The 21,635-nt window shown below is 39.7% G+C and overlaps 1 protein-coding gene across 1 annotated transcript; it reads left to right on the top strand.

Annotated features, from left to right (window-relative positions):
• The first annotated feature begins 11,629 nt into the window (after positions 1-11,629).
• Positions 11,630-21,287, top strand: LOC124133589. The gene is made up of 6 exons (XM_046498029.2): positions 11,630-11,778; positions 15,959-16,222; positions 17,562-17,786; positions 18,645-18,869; positions 19,262-19,330; positions 19,769-21,287. The coding sequence occupies exons 1-6, from the start codon at positions 11,715-11,717 to the stop codon at positions 19,951-19,953; spliced, it is 1,032 nt and encodes a 343-aa protein (XP_046353985.2). The 5' UTR covers positions 11,630-11,714; the 3' UTR covers positions 19,954-21,287.
• The last annotated feature ends 348 nt before the right edge of the window (positions 21,288-21,635 follow it).

The following is a 21,635-nucleotide window of genomic DNA, read 5'->3' as shown; positions in this document are numbered from 1 at the left end:
AAATTATTTTAATAAATAAATAAAAAGGGTCCCATAGACTCTTCATTTCCCGAAACTGCAGTAATCTAGAATGGCCAATTTTTATAACCTTGCATAAGCTGTATTGGATATATTTGTTATTTGTTGGGTCTGTATGACAGACTATATAATGTTCTTAGACATGATCAGGTTGCATCGCTCATATGATATTTTAGGATTAGTCGATCGAGTGATGAGCGTTGATGTAGTAATGTAGGTATATGTTACACGGGCAATACCCACACTTATTGGGAATATAAATGGAATGCATTCTGAATGAAGCTGATCAAAGAACTAAATTTGAAAACGGTCCCTGGGAGAAGGTTGACATCGGCTGCGTCCGAGGAGGCTGTTACTGTCAGATCAGAATATGATACTTCGGATTTATTGTAGATAAGGACAGTGCATGGTTTGTGAAGATCTATTCATACGTTTTAAACGCTACCATACTGCTGAGGGAGAGACAGAGGTACCGCACTAGCCTTGCTCAGAGGCTATACTGAATGATAAGTCCATGAGTGTATGGTAATTCTATCCTTATAATAGGCCAGAGTTGCGTCCCTTGGGCACGCCAGAAACCTATGATTGTGTGTTCGAATCCCGGTTCGCCGCGATTATGTTTCTTTGTTTGTCAGCACGTCTAAGACCTGCATCACTCCGTGCTTTCCTCCCACATTAAGCTGACACGCCGTGATATGACTGCAATAAAGTTAAAAGCGGCGTTAAACCCAACTCACTAACTAACTTTAACAATTGGGTGCACCATGCGGATTAGCAGTGACAGCGTGAAACAGGGGTGGTGTGGTGGTGATGAGGGTGGTTTACTTCCCAGTTCAAAGTAAACATTCGTACTTCCATACAATTGGAAACGTTTTTGCCGATATGTTTCGGAACATTACTACGCGATTTGTAAATGAACATTATTGGTATATTGCCAACACCCCCACCCTATACGTACATGGACACCTGGATTTCCTTTCCGCGTTTGGTGACAGTGACGTTAACCATCAGCAACCTTGAACCAAGACATTTTTTAATCACAGCCCTCATGTTTTGTTTTTAATTGTTACTATGTGTACATATTGAACTGGCTATTAACAAATAAGACAAAGACAATGTCTCAGTTCTAGTATTACACGTGGCAACAATTACATCTATAATCTCTATGCAATTGATACACACTAATCACACCTCTGCTAATGACAAACACTCTGGGTGTAGGAAGAGTTGTCGGTCCGAGTCGTCTAACGTACAATGTTAGGTAATACGCCCAAGATCCGACTGTGTGGAAGTACAGATGAGGACACACTAATTGAAATCAGATCTTCTACTACGATTCATTCTACTACGAAATGCTCATTGTGCATATACCGTAAATAATCAATAATTTCATATTTTATGTTTTCATGTAAGTCGGCTATTAGTTTATAATCGACAACCGTAAACAGAAGAGCTGTGGTACGGAATTAACAAAATAAGGAATAATATACAGTGACTGTATTTCGTCAGTACTTCGCGGGTTTAATCACAAGAACGTACTGTATACAATCCCGTAAAGTATTAATGGTGGAGGGGCGGTCGGGTAGCCTAGTGGTTAAAGCGTTCGCTCGTCACGCCGAAGACCCGGGTTCGATTCCCGACATGGGTACAATGTGTGAAGCCCATTTCTGGTGTCCCCCGCCGTGATATTGCTGGAATATTGCTAAAAGCGGCGTAAAACCATACTCACTCACTCACTCATTAATGGTGGACTGGTTGAAATCGGCATACAAATGCATTCAGGACATGAGCAGTTCAAATACATATATTTAGTTCATTAAGAAATATAAATACTTTCTAATTTCAACTGGGGCTCTTTTTTCAACAGGGAACCTCGTAACTATTAACTGATTGGCAAATTAACCAGTGAGGGACACTTTCAGGATCCTTCCTAATTCTGCCCAATGAAACTCACGGTGTGCCCTACAAGTGAAGTGTTGCATGGAGTGCACAGTCGGAAGGCTCCTATGTGCCGTGTGCCGGGAGCCACAAAGAAGTGCCAGTCGATAGGCGTTGTCCAACACATTTGAGAACCATCCTCTCCGCGCTCTGCTTGACCAGCTTGGCGAGACATTTGATACATCCTGGATTCACAGTGAAAGACTCGCCTGTCTGACGGCTAGCATGCCGTGGGTGATGCATGATACGTGCACAAGTATGATTACGTGAATTGGCAAACTTGCAGAACAGTCTCTGGCGCTGTACGTGCTTATCTAAGTAAACCATTACATCATGTTTTGTTGTATTGGCTGATTGCTTTTGAAATGCACGAACGCTGACTGGTATAATTTAGCCACATATAAATGAAAACGTGTGACTGAAACCCTGTGTCACACAGTCTGCGCATTATATAATGGTCTATAAACAATTAAAAATTATCTGTTCCCCCGAACTGTCGTAAGTCTATGTTCAAGAGTGAGACTGGTTTGTTTCACAGTCTCTGAACCATAATATTTCCCCTTTTCGCCCAGCCCTTTCTGTAATACCAAAATCTAGAGCAGAGACCATATATATATGGTCTCAGTCTAAAGGAATTAAGTCTAGATTTTCCTCAGGCTCTGAATCTCCCATCTCAATGGAGCCCCGTTTTAATTCAAATGGAGTTATTTGTTTCAAAATCAAAATTATATATTTTCAGAGACTAAGCGTTTGTAGGGTATGATAATTACAATCGTCTGTGTGGAACGGAGTCCATCATTTTAGTCTCGTTTATGGTCGACATATATTACACGTGCATCATCACTATGGCCAATGTAGCTAAATCTTGAACACTTCTTATTAATAATACTGAATCAAAATATCATGTATAATTACGCCTCTTATATAGACGCCATATCCAACCAGCAGGTTAAAATTAAAGATTTATAGACATCAACATGCAAACTATCACGTTCTGGGAGTCTCGAGCTTTCGGTAAACTTAGTATGTACCATTGTAACGGATTACTCAAACCATTATTCCAGTTACGCTCTTAATATATATCCCCTTCATACAAAACGAGCACAGCAATGTTATATAGGTTACAATTATGCTCCGTAAGAGCATAATCTTTTATCAACACAAAGTGGACTTCGATGTAAGTATGTTTTTAAAAGAAGTTTAAGTTGAAAACATGGATCTGAAATTGGGTAAATGCCAGTGGGATGAAAATAAGTTGAAACTGTCAGTGAATGGTTCTAATATATAATGCATACTGGAAATAGTCCATAGTTTTGTGTAGATTCTAACAAAACAAATGTAGGGATCGAAAATTGAGAAAGGGGTGAAAACAAGTGGAAATTGTCAATGAATGATTCCAATATATAATATACACTGGCAATCTGTATTCCATAGTTTAATGTAGGTTCTAACAAGACAAATGTAGGGATTACGGGTTAAAATAGGTCCCAGCAACATATGCCTGTCATAAGAGTCGACCTTATGGATCTGGTTGTCAGGTTCGGAGACTTGGTTGATTACGTGTCATCGTACCCCGAAAGCGTGCTTAGCGGTGTCTTCCCATTGATTAGATCACCCAATAGTTAGACAGCTCATAACAACACTTTAAACGGTTGAGTGCACACTAATCCTTATGCTTGTTACCTCAGACTTTAAAATGGAATAGTCCAGATAAGATCTGACAAACAAAGCAAAGCAGCTTTAAATAGATACTTAAATATTATACTTAACATTTAATGACACTTTACATTTGATAAATTTTATACAGTTTTATAACAACACTTTATGACAGTTTTTGGTAATGTACACTTTACATTTAATAACTTTTACAGTTTATTTATCCCAGACGAAGCAAGTGTCCACAAGCATCTAAATACTCAATAGCAGACTTGTCACCCTGCTGCAGCTGATCTTTGAAGCGTACCAGGCGGTTCTCTGTCTCTCTGTAGATTCTCTTGCGGCAGCGTGGTGCCGCACCAAAGTTCAGTTGCATCAAATTAGTCCTTTCACTGAACTCGACTTTCTGGATGACTTCAATGAATCTGTAGACGTTAGGGTGAACATGTGGCAGTAGGTACTTCAGTCGGCTGTGGAATCCCTCAAGGTTGTTGTTGGTTCTTGGTCCATCAGTTTCGAAATGGTTCCACATGCGCATTGGGAATCTGGCGTCATCATCCACCCAGGTTCCCACAATGTAGTCGCTAAAGTCCACAGCTCTAGGCACATCTGGTGTCGACTCCATAGCTTGAACCCACGCATCCTGAACAAAGGGAATGGGCAGCAGAGCTAGCCCAGCTACTCGTCGAATCCACTGGGTCACACGGGGGTCCTCCTTATACATGACTGCAAGTCCAAGATTTTGAGTCTTTCTCCAAATAGCCTGGGTGAAATGAAAAAAAGATCCCTTGATCACTGCTTGAGGAAACTCTGTCTCGATCGCGCTGACAACGTCTTGCTAGGTGATAGAGGTCTGTTGAGTCGCTCTTGAACTTCTGTCTTCAGTTGTCGAAAAAGCCGGCCATAGGTTGTTGCTTGACGATCTGGCAAAAGGGCGAACACTAGAGGGAAGGTGTTGGGACCAACTCTGGCATGAATGATGTATACTTTGTCCCATAAACCTGGACATGCTGTGAAGGTACCATCCATGTAAAGGGTGTCAGCTTCCTGGAGGGCTTGTATCTGTTCTGCAGTGGAGAACGACAGGATCTTGTCATCGTCGCCGTCGCTGAACAGTAGAAAGGGACGTCCATCTGTTGTCTCTGACCATTTGTCTTCAATGTCTACTGCTGACCGCGACCCGGGTAACGCTGGAATGGTCTTGTAAAGGAACAGTTACACATATGTTACATGAAATATTGATAATGATTTCATTAACTTGAAATGGTTAAGAGCGAAACAAGTTATGTGGGACCTAAAAAGAAAAGTCGTACATTTCCCATTGCACGTCTTGACGACACATCTCCATTGTGTGCAGGTTTGCCTCTCGCGGTTTCTGTTGTAAATATATCCATCTCATATCAACTGCTTACTTCCACGCCGAGAGGTGATGTACTCTACTTTCCTTAAACCGGCCATATAGATTCTGATAATGATGCGTACCCCAAGATCATTTTTATTTGTTTGATGAGTAGATAATCTAAACTCAACTCCTTCAACTGATCATACAGTAAGACAATTAAGCTACTCCATAGTTTACATAGTTAATCTCATGCCTATTGAAGCTGTGCTGAGAGTAAGGTAATTTAGGTTAATTAAACGAAATTGTAACATATATACTCCCTAAACTGTGAGTCCCCTATCCCTACTCAGTACTTTAATCTAATTAGGACTGATCCATTACACCTGTAGGTATATTCCCTCTTAGCCTAAATAGAAATGTCTAACAATTGGGACGTCTAACTAATGGGATATAACCTGCTTAATATCAATCACTGGATTGTCTGGTCTAACCTCGATTTTTTTTTTACAGGCCACCGTCATTTAGCGTGGATCCTGCTCATTGCGGCGGTACACAACAAACAAACAAATAAACATACAAACCTAGCATGAAATAATGATGCAAACTCCCTGAAGTTCCACTAACGCGTAGTCTCTGGAAATATATAATTTGGATAGAAATAAGCAGTACACTTAATTGGAAAAGAGACCCAGGGAGATTGGAGATCCTAAACCTGTGGCAATTCTAGACTTGCTTCCTGTACATCTTTAACATTATCATATAATGGGTAGGTCTCTCTGCAGGATAAAGCCAACGGATAAAAACGATATCCGTTGGGGTCATATGCGGATAGAGATGCAAATATCAAAGGTCAAGCAGGGACTACTTTCACTGTTTACAAACAAACATGGCGTCGCCCTCATTCGGCGATCGAGTCAGAATTAACCATCGGGAATCTGGAGAAACTACTGGGATAATTGCTATAATTATCAAAAGAACTGTCCAATATACTGAAAATCAGTGTCTAACTGTGACGTAGCTAAGGCATTTTACAAGTTTGGGCAACTTTGGAGACATAAATTGCGAAACAATTTTGCGAGGGCACTAGTCCTAGCCAAGCGGGATCAGTAGCTATATCTGTGCTTGTAGACCTCTGCGCCTTCGAACCTTTTCCCCAAATTAATATAGTTGGATTTGGCCGAAATATGTTTGAATTGCTACATTGTTTCGTTTTGTCGCTGTGTGTACATCTGACTGCACTTCGTAACGTTATGACAGGACAGACTGTCAACAACGTCTGACCGTGGCCGTGACGTCTCATAGACTAGGGTTAGAGTAGCTTCCCTTCCCTGTCCGACTGACACACACCACTTACCCTGTGACGTAATGTATATATATATATATATATATGTGTGTGTGTGTGTGTGTGTACGTATGTATGTATTAATGCGCACCATCCAGAAAAAAAAACTTGCAATGTTTCGGTAATGTTTGTGGGAGAAGGAAAGCACAGAATTGAAGAATGACATATGATAAAGAGGTTATCACGCTTGTGTGTTTGGGGATGGGAATAAACAACATGTATCTATTACAATGGTTTGGCGGAAGGAAAATAATAAGATTCACGGACCCTGAGACCGACTACCCCTGAAGCCTATTCACAGTCATGTTTTTAGACAAAAATCACGATCGTCTCCGGAATGAAAATATATTTCAGAAAAAAAAACAGTTGTTAAAATTATTTTAATAAAATATAATAAAAAGGGGCCCATAGACTCTAGATTTCCTGAAACTGCAGTAATCTAGAATTGCCAACTATTATAGACTTACATAGGCTGTATTGGATATATTTGTTTCAGGGTCTGTGTGACAGACTATATAATGTTCTTACACATGATCAGGTTGCATCGCTCATATGATATTTTAGGATTAGTCGGTCGAGTGATGAGAGTTGACATGTAGTAATGTAGGTATATGTTACACGGGCAATACCCACACTTATTGGGAAAATATATGTAATGCATTCTGCATGAAGCTGATCAAAGAACTAAACTCCCAAGAAGGTTGAGTCCTGCTGACCTGTCACAAGTGAGTTTGTTACTGTTAGATCAGAATATGATACTTCGGATTGATTGTAGATAAGGACAGTGCATGGTTTCTGAAGATCTACTAGCATAATTAGTATGAGCGACCAAAAGATTAGTAAACAGCGTATTTACAATCCTGCCAGGTAGATTGCTCGAAGATGCTGAATATGAGTAAATATCACTTATTAAATTCGTATACTTCACTACTCAAACCACACCTTAAAATATTTTTGAATGTAAAAACATACAAAACATGTTAAGGAATGTGTTTGAATCCTAAACGGTAAACACATTTGGTGTGTTCATGGTCTAAACAAATGAAATGATATATTGCCTCATAGCCTAAACACCACCTTAACATATCATCAACATAATCCAATTTACACACCTTTAAACACATTTAGAATGTACAAATGTTTAATAAAGTGCATATCATCAGGCTATAAGTCAAATGTGCATATATTGAAATTAGATGTGCAAATCAGATTCACAGGCACTTGCATAACACATATACACTACAAGGAACTTAATAATATTAACATAAAAATGTACAAATAATTAGCACAGGTGGTTGCGTGACGGATTGCAAATCAAGACCTTGCAGGTTCGAATCCCACAGAGGTTTAAAATTCGTTGTGTTCACCAATGTGTTGTTGCTGTGTGACTCATGGTATTCTTTCATCATGAAATTACTACTACTTAATTTGTTTTAGTTACTGACGATAGGCCATCTAGTGAAACAATATACTAGCTGATTGGTATAGTCTACTTAAAATGTTAGCGTCTGAGTGGACAGTGAAATTCACTGAGTTAGTGAACTTTACAAACCATTTCTATCAGTGTACAGAAACACTGGCACGCGCAAAAATCACAAACAGGATCCACAACCTAACCATATAACACCAGCTCCACAATCCTTACATTGGTTATCTATACCAGCAAGAGAACATATATAACACCAGCTCCACAATCCTTACATTGGTTATCTATACGAGCAAGAGGACATATATAACACCAGCTTCACAATCCTTACATTGGCTATCTATACGAGCAAGAGGACATATATAACACCAGCTTCACAATCCTTACATTGGCTATCTATACGAGCAAGAGAACATATATAACACCAGCTCCACAATCCTTACATTGGTTATCTATACGAGCAAGAGAACATATATAACATCAGCTCCACAATCCTTGAATTAGTTATCTATACCAGCAAGAGAACATATATATCACCAGCTTCACAATCCTTACATTGGTTATCAATACCAGCAAGAGAACATATATAACACCAGCTCCACAATCCTTGCATTGGTTATCTATACGAGCAAGAGAACATATATAACACCAGCTCCACAATCCTTGCATTGGTTATCTATACGAACAAGAGAACATATATAACGCCAGCTCCACAGTCCTTACATTGGTTATCTATACCAGGAAGAGACCATATAAAACACCAGCTCCACAATCCTTACAATGGTTATCTATACCAGCAAGAGAACATATATAATATCAGCTCCACAATCCTTACATTGGTTATCTATACGAGCAAGAGAACATATATAACAATAGCTCCACAATCCTTACATTGGTTATCTATACCAGGAAGAGACCATATAAAACACCAGCTCCACAATCCTTACATTGGTTATCTATACCAGCAAGAGAACATATATAACAATAGCTCCACAATCCTTGCATTGGTTATCTATACGAGCAAGAGGACATATATAACACTAGCTCCACAATCCTTACATTGATTATCTATACGAGCAAGAGAACATATATAACCCCAGCTCCACAATCCTTGCATTGGTTATCTATACCAGCAAGAGAACATATATAACCCCAGCTCCACAGTCCTTGCATTGGTCTACCGGCAAGTATCGGGCATACGTTTCTTACACTTCATCGTCCAGTATTTCCATGAAATGGGTCCCGACTATCCAGGCACAACCTGCAAGGTCATTGAGATCTTCCAATCATGATCTGGTAACGTCGCCTTACATTCTACGGCTGCCGTTTTTGCAGCTACCTCGCTCCAGCTTTGTGGAACGCTTTGCCTCTTGACATTCGCCTCTTGCTAACACCTTCTTCCAATCCAATTTAAAGATCTTTCTGTTAAAAAGGCACTTTTCATTTCTCTTCTATGTGCATGTATATATTGTAAATACTGCCATGTCGCTCTATGAGTAGATACTAAATGTCTGGAGCTCAGTGCATTATGAATGCATGTATTGTTCTTCAGATTTGCCTAAGGTCCATCACGTAGAGACAGTATCCTTTTGTTTCCCTGAGAATCTCCTTACCTTGACGGCAACCTGCACAACAAATCATTTCGGGCTCTTTCTTAGTTTTTCTATTTTTTAGTAAAGAAACTTATTAATTTCAAACGCAATTCTTTCTACACATATTTGTAAACTTAATCTGTTAATTATAAGATATATCTGAAATATATACGCTCACGTGATCGCATCACGTTTTACTTTTGTTCGTTCTCATTAGAAGAGAAAACAATTTTCCGAAAATGATAGACAAAACTGACACTTGTGTTAGGAAATATGAAACACACGCAATGTAAACACCAGCTTCAAATAGACATTTAGAAATGACATTCGGGTGGTGTCACGTGACCTGATTTGTCGCGTAAACAGAATTCCATCACGATGGTGCACATTTAGTTACGTATGTCATTGCTCACCATCTGACCGTCATTTCTTTAAAAAAAATACAATCCTAAAACCTAATTTATGTATTTTTTCCCAAAAAGCATAACCTGTACCACGGACTTTTATATAGGTCCGTGCTGTACATATCGCGAAATTCATAGTAGCCTGCAACCTCGGGGTATCGCGGTACTTGTCATGTACGTTAACGGAACAAAATGCACTAACTAACCTTTATGATTATTCGTGTTCTCTATAACAGATATCATTCGTGTTATCAAACTATGCATATTTACTGATAAAAGTTCATTATTTACATCAGTAGCTCCGAGTAAAAGCCGGGCCTCGCGCTGTTTGACAAGGGAGAGAACTCCATCGTATCGCGGTACAGAGAAAAGTTGTGTATGAAGGTCCGAATTGGACAAAAAGAGGACATAATTCTACCAACCACTTGGTATGATCATGCCAGACATCAGTGATTTATCCAGACAAGTGCAAAGACAGCACAAGTAAAATCCTAAATGTGTTATCAGCAATAGGTATTCAATGCATTTTTACCGAAAAGTAAGAGAAAAATATTTTTATAAGTCAACAACAAAATATCAGAAATGATATTTTAAGATTGTTAAAAACAAATTGGATGACAATAATTTGTCACAAAATGGAAAAATGTTAAAAGTCAACAATAAATATATAAAAAGCACTCCTAGTATGTCCAAAGTATGTATTTATCTTTTGGTTACTAGTGAAGAACGTATTTCTAAGTTTGGCATTATGGCCCTTATGATCTCCTAATAGATTCTGGGCACAGAGCGGGGAAAAATGTACGGACTACGTAACTTCCGTTACCTCATTAGTCGCCATGAATATGCAGATGATCTAGTTCAGGTCGATAGAGAAAGTTTACTTGGGGAACTGCGGGTTATATCGTTGGCCATTGATAGATGGGGGTAAGGCAATATTACAACAGATGCCAGAAATATGTATCAACGGATTAATAACTCCTTACTTACAGCAGACGGAACATTCCGAGGAAATTGAAATTGTTTACGAAGTGAGCACTTCCTGGTTACTGATTTGCATTAATAGACAGCCGTTAAGAGGCGTGTCCCGCGTGAACTATCGGAAATCACAATTGCCGCGATACGATGAATGCCGCGGTACCACGGGGTCCGAGTATACATAGTATTTTGAATAAGCATGTGTAGATCGAATTTTGGGAATATTGGTTTACGTCAGATGGCAGACGACAAATTGATAAAAAAAAAAATGTCCATTTTTAATGAAGAAAATAATTGAGTGCGATACCAGAGATAATAAAAAATGTAATTTATATAAGTGACGCGGTGCGCGTGATCACGTGACACATGCTGTTAAATCGATGGCGATAACTGGTACAATAACGTCCACTGGAAAGTTCTGGTTCCTCTGTTTTGATTCCTTCCCGTCGCTTTATAACAGAAACTACTCAAACTGTTTCCACGGACAGAAATAAGCGTATTTGCTGATAGTGTCACAAAAATCAAAGTTATTGGTACAGTCGACTTTATACACGGAATGTTTCAGAATTAACACAAAAAATATAGCTGGTCGCTTTCAAACCAGTAGAATAAATATATTGCGTCATTTTGATCAAATTGGAGCTTGGAATCGTTTCAGCAATTACCCCATATATGATAAAATATCACCTGGTTATGGTCCACAGATGTTGATGAAATGCTTATAAATTTAGTGGAAAATGCTTTTACTTGCCGACGATAGACAATTGTGGATTGTCTCCCTTATGTTCGGATTATACATACAGAAATTAAGTCACATAATCGAAGCGAATCTACAGGTGACATTTTATCGAAAACTATACTAATGTGACGGAAATTGTGTATGTCATTGGAGAAACAAAATTGTTTTAAATTTATGCGTATATCTGCGCGCCATGGATATCATCAGGAACTTTTGCAAATTCGAAAGTGTGATTAAAGGTAGCAGGCGCAGGTAAATGTGACGTCATCAGGTGTTTTCAAGATGGAGGCACCTGTCAGGCTCTGTTGTTTCCTGGTTTTGTTTTGTCATTTCGTCGTCGTTCCAGGTAACTACATGTTACATGTTAACACATACGGATAGTTAGGATTACTAGTGTAGTCGTATATATATATGTTTTATGTATTCCATACGTGTAGTGAACGTATACCGCTACCACACAAAATGATTATTGACAAAACTAATATACACAACATTTCAAATTGTTTTGCGTCAAAACAGTGTCCGGGTACTATGACGGAAAGATTTGCGCGCCGAATGACTTCAAATTTTGACTGGGTTAGGTGAAACCACACGTCTCGAGGCAACAATGCAGTTTACCGGGCGAAGCCCGAGCACTACCATCCACTCAAATACCGCGCTATTGCGCGACTGCAGTCTCGCTATACTGTTACCGTGGCTCACGATCCAGTGGCCCTCGCTTTACAATCCAAGACCCGATTTCGGTCTAAGGGAAACTGACACGCTTTTACGATCCAAGACCCGATTTCGGTCTTAGGGAAACTGACAGCCTTTACGATCCAACACCCCCATTTCGGTCTTTGGGAAACTGACAACCTTTACGATCCAAGACCCCATTTCGGTCTTTGGGAAACTGACACGACATTACAATTCAACACCCCTTTACTTTACAATTCAACACGCCTTTACTTTACAATTCAACACTCCATTACAATTCAACACCCCTTTACTTTACAATTCAACACGCCGTTACAATTCAACACGCCATTACAATTCAACACGCCATTACAATTCAACACGCCTTTACTTAACAATTCAACACCCCTTTACTTTACAATTCAACACGCCTTTACTTTACAATTCAACACTCCATTACAATTCAACACCCCTTTACTTTACAATTCAACACGCCGTTACAATTCAACACGCCATTACAATTCAACACGCCATTACAATTCAACACGCCTTTACTTAACAATTCAACACCCCTTTACTTTACAATTCAACACGCCTTTACTTTACAATTCAACACGCCGTTACAATTCAACACCACTTTACTTTACAATTCAACACACCATTACCATTCAACACCCCTTTACTTTACAATTCAACACCCCTTTACAATTCAACACCCCTTTTCGATCCTTATGGTTAGCTTGCTGAGGGCAAGGGTTAGCCATTAATTCTTACTTTTTCTAATGTTAATCCGGATAATCTGATTAAAGTAATTACGAGAGTGATGGCGTTGAACGTGATACGAAACACATCGTTATACACCTTAGCGTTGCTCGATCGGTTCGTCATGTTGATACAAACAATGGCGAGTGTGGCTTCAAGAAAAAATGAATGGGAGGGGGTGATGTCACACGCATGCGCAATTCATTGTTTATTTAATTGTGCATATGCGTTAAAGGCGTGCTTATGAGCCATTATACAAGAATGATCACATGTGATTGTGCTCGTAGTCTAGTGGTAGAGTGTTGGCTAATTAACTCATTAATTATCCCGGACATAAATGATTTTTTGTACTTCTAGCCGGGGGTTATGATTTTAAAACAATCAAGACGTGGGGTTATCAGCTGGTTATAGGACTAGGTTTTTTGGTTGTGACTTCTGTAGTGTAGTGTTAGGACGTGAATTTATACATGCCATAAACTTTTATAGCACATGCCAAATTTTATTTTGTGCAATGCCCATTTCTGGGGTCCCTGATGAAATAATGCTTGAATATTTCTGAAAGAGGCACCTTATTCACTAACTCATTCCTCATGGATGAATACGTGTTGTAAGTCCCTTCGTTCATTAGCTTGGGGCAGACAATCCAGATGATTCAGGTATCTATTCTATATATTACTCAAAAGAATAGAAACCATTTGACATTCCTATAGTTGCACTATTTTGTCATCTGTAAGGATTTTATGAAACTTCATTGATTAAAATAATTGCATTGCACAAAATTACACCCTCGTTTTGTCACCTGTCAAAGAGCACAGTGCATGTTATTTGAATGCAAACTGTGTACAATAGGGTTTAAACAGTTTATTTAAGGTATGGTATATATCAGGTATTCTGCAGCTTATATATTGAATGATGTCTGTTTAACAAAGTCAGAGGGGCGGTCGCGTAGCCTAGTGGTTAAAGCGTTTGATTGTCACGCCGAATACCCGGGTTTGATTCCCGACATGGTACAATGTGTGAAGCCAATTTCTGGTGTCCCCCGCCGTGATATTGCTGGAATATTGCTAAAAGCGGCATAAAACCATACTCACTTACTCACTACGTAAGTCAGCGTGATTACAATATTTAAGAATGTAGAAAGTGACCTACAATTTAAGATGTTGTGGCTATTTCATCAGTATTTTCATTTTAGTGTGTATGTAGGTGCGCAAGACTGATAAGAGCGGTAGGTATGATTTAAAGTGATTAAGAATCTTTACAAGTTAATGGAAAAGATGATTTCGGGCCTGTTTCACGCAGTTTTGTGTTATTGAACAAGTGGACACTCCTGTGAAGAAAGACACAGAAGAAATATTGTTGTAATTTTTGCTTAACTCTACAAACTTAAGACCTCATGTCTCATTTTTTGTAAGGGTATAGGAAAAGGAAAAACACTCGTGAGCTTCTTGATGTTTCTTGCCACATATGGAGTCCTGGCACTGTACCATGATAAGCACAGCAGGGATGATGATCAGGATACAGTTGTTTGTTTGTTTGTTGTTTAACGCCGAACTAGCAATATTCTAGCTTTATGACGGCAGTCTGTAAAAAATCGAGTCTGAACCAGACAATCCTGTGATTGACATCATGAGCATCGATCCACGCAATTGGGATATGATGACATGCATCAACCAAGTCAGCGAGTCTGACTACCAGTTTAGGTTAGTCACCTCTTGTGACAAGCGAAGTCGCTTTTTACGGCAAGCATGGGTTGCTGAAGACCTATTCTGCCCCGGATCTTCAGGGGTGAGGACAGTAGCTGATGGAGTGTGACAATAGTGTGAGTTTGGCTCAACCATGCTTTGAATAGTACAGTAAACTACGGTTATAACAAACAAAGGGACCACTTATTATTAGTTTGTTATATCCGTAGTTCTTTAAGCATTTCGACTGTCAGACATCTTGGATCAAGTCATGTGTCCACATCATGTTATATGTTTATTCATCATACATAACAGAAGTTTCAATGACATACAGAATCAAGAGTCACTTCCGCTTACGAGGTGTGTCTGCCATCGTAGGTTTATCAATACTGAATTTCCTCACTCTAGGCGTCACATATTATACACAGAATATATCCACTTCAAAGGCTATAGCCTAATCACTGTGTTACTATTTGTTAATTGAGGGTGTGATTTGAGGACAAGGTGTCAGTACTTAAGAGTAAATCATTTGCCTTCAATTGTTTGTTGCCGCTTAGAACAGCCGCGTGTTGCCGCGAATGTTTTGATCGGCAGATTGGTGACACGTGAGCAGCTCAGCTCAGGGACTAACACTTTGTTCTACCCTTAAACATTATCGTTGACAGAGTACACACAGGACCACAAAGTTATTTCGGTATATCCGTTATTTCGTTATAAGCGTGTTCGTTATATCTGTCAATTTTATATAACTCATGCAGCAAATGGCTGAGATCAATCGAACAGTTTGTTATATCTGTCAGTTCATTATAAGTGTGTTCGTTATAAATGTAGTTTACTGTATTTCAATTATATTATGGCGTGTCAGCTTGATGTGGGAGGAAAACTGAAAAATGATGCAGGTCTTACATGGGTTAAACTTTGATGAAACCAATCACGTCTTCCTGGAATTCAATTCAGTTCAGTTAAATTCCAGAAACATGGATTTCTGGCATGCATACTAAGGGACATAACTCTGTACTGAGATTTAGGCGCCTTAGAAGGTAAAATGTATGAAGTGTAACAAAAGTTTATGTTTGGGATAACACTTACTCGGCAAAGTACAGATTCTAGTATTTTGGGGGGTTGAGTCCCATCCGAACCCACTCAGCCAGAGCGAGGCACCTAAACGCCAGCACACAAAGTCAGCCATCTAACCCACTCAGCCACCAAGGCGTCCACAAAATGAATGTCCGATAACCGGTAGTCTAGATGTGGTGGCGATTAGGTGCCTCACTCTGGCAGTGTATGAGAATCTGTACTTTACTCGGAAAGTGTTATCCCGAATATAACATTTGTTACATTTAACCACTTTCTTAATGGCATTGTGTGTTCAATGTATGAACTGGTTTTGAACATCAACTGCTTCAGGTAACATCAACGTTCAGAACCAGTACGAGTGCGGCTCCTACCAGTACCCGCGCGAGGTCCGTGTGACAGACAGGGATGAGGACATCATCTCCTCACAGGCCCAGGAGTATTATGCCTCAGATCGCAACTGCCTCCTGACGATCATTGGCAAGAAGAACTACCAAATAGAACTGGAGCTGAGGCAGATTGACCTGGATGGCCATGCTTATGCTACAGACCATTGTGGAGGATTGTGCTGCAATGACTTTCTCAAGATCTTCAACAGTAAGGACATATATATGTGTTTACTAATTGGTATACACATTGTTAAAATTTACTAATCATGTTGATGTGAAATCAATATATAGTAGGGATGGGTATTGGAGGATTAAGGGGCGGTCGGGTAGCCTAGTGGGTAAAGCGTTCGCTCGTCACGCCCATGACCCGGGTTCGATTCCCAACATGGGTACAATGTGTGAAGCCCACTTCCGGTGTGCCCCGCTGTGATATTGCAGGAATATTGCTTAAAGCGGCGTAAAACCATTCTCACTATTGGAGGATTAAAGTGTCAAATGATCAAAATATTTTGCGATGCACAAGGCAGTGTTGCGATACGTGTCACAATATATTGTATAATTCTAAATTTTAAGTCTGATACATTAAGGTATGAATTGAAGTTCATAAATGGAAGAAAACAACATGCTTGTACAACATGATGTTTACTTAGCCAATCAATACGCAGCCATGTTGTTGCCCCGGAGGCATGCTGAGGGGCAGTGAAGGCATTTGGCAAGAATATAACATTAAACGCATGATAAAATCGCTATTTGAAATCACCCGATATATCAAGCATGATAAAATGATATTGTGATACGTGTCGTGGAAAGAATGAAGCTCAATTAACTGATATACCGATAATACCACACCGCCTTTATATATAGCTATTTATTCCTGTTGACTAGTTGGTGAAACAGTCTTAATTGTCTGTTGGTTTGTTTTTCTACATGGGTACAATGTGCAGTGCCTGTGCAGTGAAGCTGTGTATCCTCATGATAATATTGCTGGTAAAAAAACGCGCCTTTGCTGTGATAACTGCACTCCCATTTTGACAACAAGATTTTCACAAGAATAATTATGTAGTGTGATATGTCAAAGAGTGTTCCGTCAGTAATTCCAAACAAAATAGGTCCCCTTGGTAAAACGAACTTGTCATATCTAAACATGGTAAATATATCTGTATACATACGTTTGCCCATTTCTGGTGTCCCCCGCCGTGATATTGCTGGAATATTGCTAAAAGTGGCGTAAAACCATACTCACTCACTCACTCAGGTTGATGTAGCTGTAAACTAGTGTTTTATCCACTAACTCAGTGTGAATAAAATCCTGCTTTTCCCTTCTTTCACTTAATCATGTTATCAGGATATGGTCCTTCCAGTCCTACAATAAGTCAAGGCATAACCATTACTACAGTTTCCTTGCATTTCACCAAATACATATTGATTTTATGTGAGGTGACAAATGTAATCAAGTACAACTTGAATGTAGCATAAACATGGTAAGTACAGGATTAGTCTCAGTAGTTGTGTGTGGTCATGCTGATATGTCTTCATCTACTTCCTAGGTTACCGGGCGGACAATGCCCGTCTCTTGCCAGGGATGTCTCAGTGGGGTCTGTGTGGGAACGAGTTGCCCACCAAGGTGGTGTATCAGACTACCCAGAACTATGTCACCCTCCAGTTCAGGTCAGACAGGCGCAATGACTACAAGACAGGATTCTCCCTTCGGTTCAGACAGTATCCATGGAGGAACCCTGGCAATCTGCTGCCTGATGGTGGAGTATATGGTGGTAAGTGTCCTCATGAGTATGTGGTGGTAGGTACCTTAGGTGCAGACAGTATCCATGGAGGAACACTGGCAATCTGCTGCCTGATGGTGGAGTTTATGGTGGTAAGTGTCCTCATGAGTATGTGGTGGTAGGTACCTTAGGTGCAGAGGCAGACAGTTCTCCTGTAGGAACCCTGGCAATCTGCTTCCAGATGGTGGAGTTTATGGTGGTAGGTACCTTAGCTTCAGACAGTTCTCCTGGAGAAACCAGACAGTCTGCTTCCAGATGGTGGAGTATATGGTGCTAGTTACCAATGATTCAGACAGTTACCCTGGAGGAACCAGACAATCTGTTTCCAGATGGTGGAGTTTATGGTGGTAGGTACCTTAGGTTCAGAGGAAGACAGTTCTCCTGGAGGAACCAGACAGTCTGCTTCAAGATGGTGGAGTATATGGTGCTAGTTACCAATGATTCAGACAGTTATCCTGGAGGAACCAGACAATCTGTTTCCAGATGGTGGTAGGTACCTTATGTTCGGAGGAAGACAGTTCTCCTGGAGGAACCAGAAAATCTGCATCCAGATGGTGGAGTATATGGTGCTAGTTACCAATTATTCAGACAGTCATCTTGGAGGAACCAGACAATCTGTTTCCAGATGGTGGAGTTTATGGTGGTAGGTACCATTCTTGAGATTCTTATATGAACCCTTTATAAGTATATTCAAGTTGGTAAAATATAACTGGAGAATATTTGTATACATAAAAGACTTTCAATGTAGCACCTTTATGATTGATCTTCACAGCTATTTTACCATTCCTAGTACAGACAGTGTCTTGAGAATGAGCAAGAGAAGTACATGTTTGTTTGATTGATTGTCAGGCTGGAATGATGGGAGTCGGAGTGAGCTTCAGGTGGACTGGAGTGACCAGAGCCAGGTTCCAGGAGGTTACATTCCTGGGAGTCCCGGTAATGACTATGACAAAGACAAAGGAGGACTACAGTGCTACGAGTGCCAGGGCTGTGACCTGGAGTTCTTTGACCCGAAAAGGGAGGTTGCAGCAATCAAGGGAGGATGCTATGTCTGCTCCAAGACATGGAAGGATGGTCAGTATGCACAATAGTGGATTTCATTCTGATAGTTGCATTGTGAAGAAAGGGTCACAGGTGTCCCACTCATCTTAGGCTCCACAGTTCAAAGTCCAGAGTTGTCTCCTGTGGGCACGCCAGAAATCAATTATCATGGGTACGAATCGCTGATTGTGGTTCTCGGTTTGTCAGTAACACGCCCATGCTCAGGGTTCAACCAATTTAGTGGTAAACGTCTGAGGCCTGCATCACTTGCGGGTGGTGATATGACTCAAATACTGTTACAAGTGGCATTAAGCTATTCACTCATGCACTGTGAAGAAAACTTGTAAATATTGAAAGAAAATTTATCAACGTGTATGTTATTATGAAAATATACTTTACTGAATGCCTGTTATTCTGTCCTCCAGATTTTGCCTCGGCCCAGAGATTATGTTACACTCAGCTCCAGTTTACCAACCTCCTTCTTACACTTGTTGGTAAGTCCTGACTTGTTGAATAGTCTCTCTGTAGTGTCAGAGGGGTGGTCAGGTAGCCTAGTGGTTGAAGCGTTCGCTCGTCACACCGAAGACCCGGGTTCGATATATTGATACATTGATATAGTTCCTCTTTTTCCCTGATTATGTTTTTAGGTTTGTCAGCACCATACCTGAAGTAATGTGAAAGACCGGCATCACTTCGGGCTTTCCTCCCACATTAAGCTGACACGCCGTGATATAACTGGAATACTGTTAAAAGCGGCGTTCATCCAAACTCACTCATGACACTTGTATTAGGGCACAAAGTATTGTAATACACAGAGCCTTCAGTGGGTAGTAAATCTCTACTATGGAAGATTTTACTGACGCTTTTAACATTAGCTTTATCAATTGCCTGTTGTCTGATCATGTTGAAAATGCAGTCTTGTTGTCTCACAGATTCCTCAGTTGGTGGAGGAAAGGCTGAGGAGTTCCGAGGCTGTAAGCGCTTTATGGATGCCTATGGAGTGTCTCTCAACTTCTGCATCTGTGACGATGAGAACCTCTGCAACAGTGCAGGCCGTGTACATGTCAACATCCTGGCTGTCATTGCCCTCATTCTGGCAGTGGTCATGAAACACTAAGGGGAAACCCTCGTAAACGCAACTTCATTGGCTCCATTAATGTTGATGTAAATACAATGGATGTGTTAACATTTTGATGAGGCTATTGGATGATCAATGACAAATGTTACAGAAGTTATTTTGGATAATTATTGTACTTTCTATTACTGTACATGAGTTTTGATAGTTTTATGTTACATTGAAATTTTTGAAGAATATTTTTTCCAAAAAAATAAAAATATTTCTCTAAGCAGATATTTTTACTGTTTCACTCCAATGATGCAGTCTTATTAAATATTTATCTTCTTCCTCTTTGGGTCTTTGAACTTCCTATTTGCAACTGAACTTCGTCATAGTTTTATGTTATTTGTGTAGTAATATTGTTTATAACATGTCATATAATGACATAATGCCACCCTTTGTTGAAATTATGGGGGTCACATAAGCTCCTGCAAAATTTTTCTTTTTGGGTTTTCATGTAAACCAAATATTTTCATCTGAGAGTTCAGATATTGCATTGTCATCTTAATTTCCTAGAGTTAGGAGATTGACCTACTGTGTTTTGAAGTATAGTATATACCTCTTAATTTTATTTTGGAACTGAGTCAGAGTTAATGTCAGAATCGTTCCCATAAACATCTGATATGTTTCAATATAATAAATATACAGTTCTGATGGGTTATTGGCAGCTATTTCCTTATGGATCAATATGTAGGCAATTGCTGTATGTATTACACATGTATTTTGTGTGAAAAGGCTTAAATTAGAGGTATCAAATCTGATAACTCATTTTAAGAAATCAGAATGAATCATTCTTCAACGTCATGGTAGAATTACAAACAGTGCAAACAAAAAAGGACAAATAGTCAGTCTCTGAACAATACAGTTATTGAGTTCTGGTCCAGTATGTATATTGCGGAATAAATATTTTTTATCTTTTTTTCATTCACAAACTGCAGCTGTGATTCATGTAATGAACAAGGGTTGGCCGTAGTTCAGCCTATTTGTGTTGATGTATCAAATGTTAACACTTAATCACACATCTGTTCCATTAGTACATTTTCTTTCTCATCACACTCATTTTTAACATTCAAAATCAATTGCTAGAGTGGTATGGACATAAAACCAGCTGAAGTGCAAGGGAAGAACCAGTTTGCTGAGTTGTGTCCCTTACTTGTGAAAGGAGCCGCTGGTCATCATCATCCTGAATTTGTCACTGTACTCATGCTGGAGGTTCAGGGTGGCACAGTCGTCTAAGGCACCGCGATTCGCTGTGCAGAGTTGTGTCCCTTGGGCACGCCAGAATCCTATGATTGTGGGTTCAAACCTGGTTCGCCACGATTATGTTTCTAGGTTTGTCAGCACCATACCCGTGCTCGTGGGTTTCACCAAAGTTGACAACATCTGAGACCTGCATCACTTCGGGCTTTCCTTCGACATTAAGCTGACACGCCGCGATATAACTGTAATACTGTTAAAAGCGGGGTTAATCCCAACTCACTCACTTACTCACTCAAATAATATTCAAAGTTGTGTTGAACTAAACTCAGCAATAATATATGTTCACAGGCAGGCATGTGTTTGGATAAGTGCCATCACACAACAACAAAGAAAACAATATAATAGATTATGTTTAGGAAGTACAATAACATTCCTGCTGATTTTACTCTCAGGTGATTTTTGATCAGTTGATTCCAAGAACA

Source organism: Haliotis rufescens, unplaced genomic scaffold (assembly GCF_023055435.1).
Source record: "Haliotis rufescens isolate VD_foot unplaced genomic scaffold, xgHalRufe1.0.p SCAF_5, whole genome shotgun sequence".
NCBI classification, from domain to species: domain Eukaryota; kingdom Metazoa; phylum Mollusca; class Gastropoda; order Lepetellida; family Haliotidae; genus Haliotis; species Haliotis rufescens.
The sequence above is the reverse complement of the archived record's forward strand: the minus strand, read 5'-3'. Positions and strand labels throughout refer to the sequence as shown.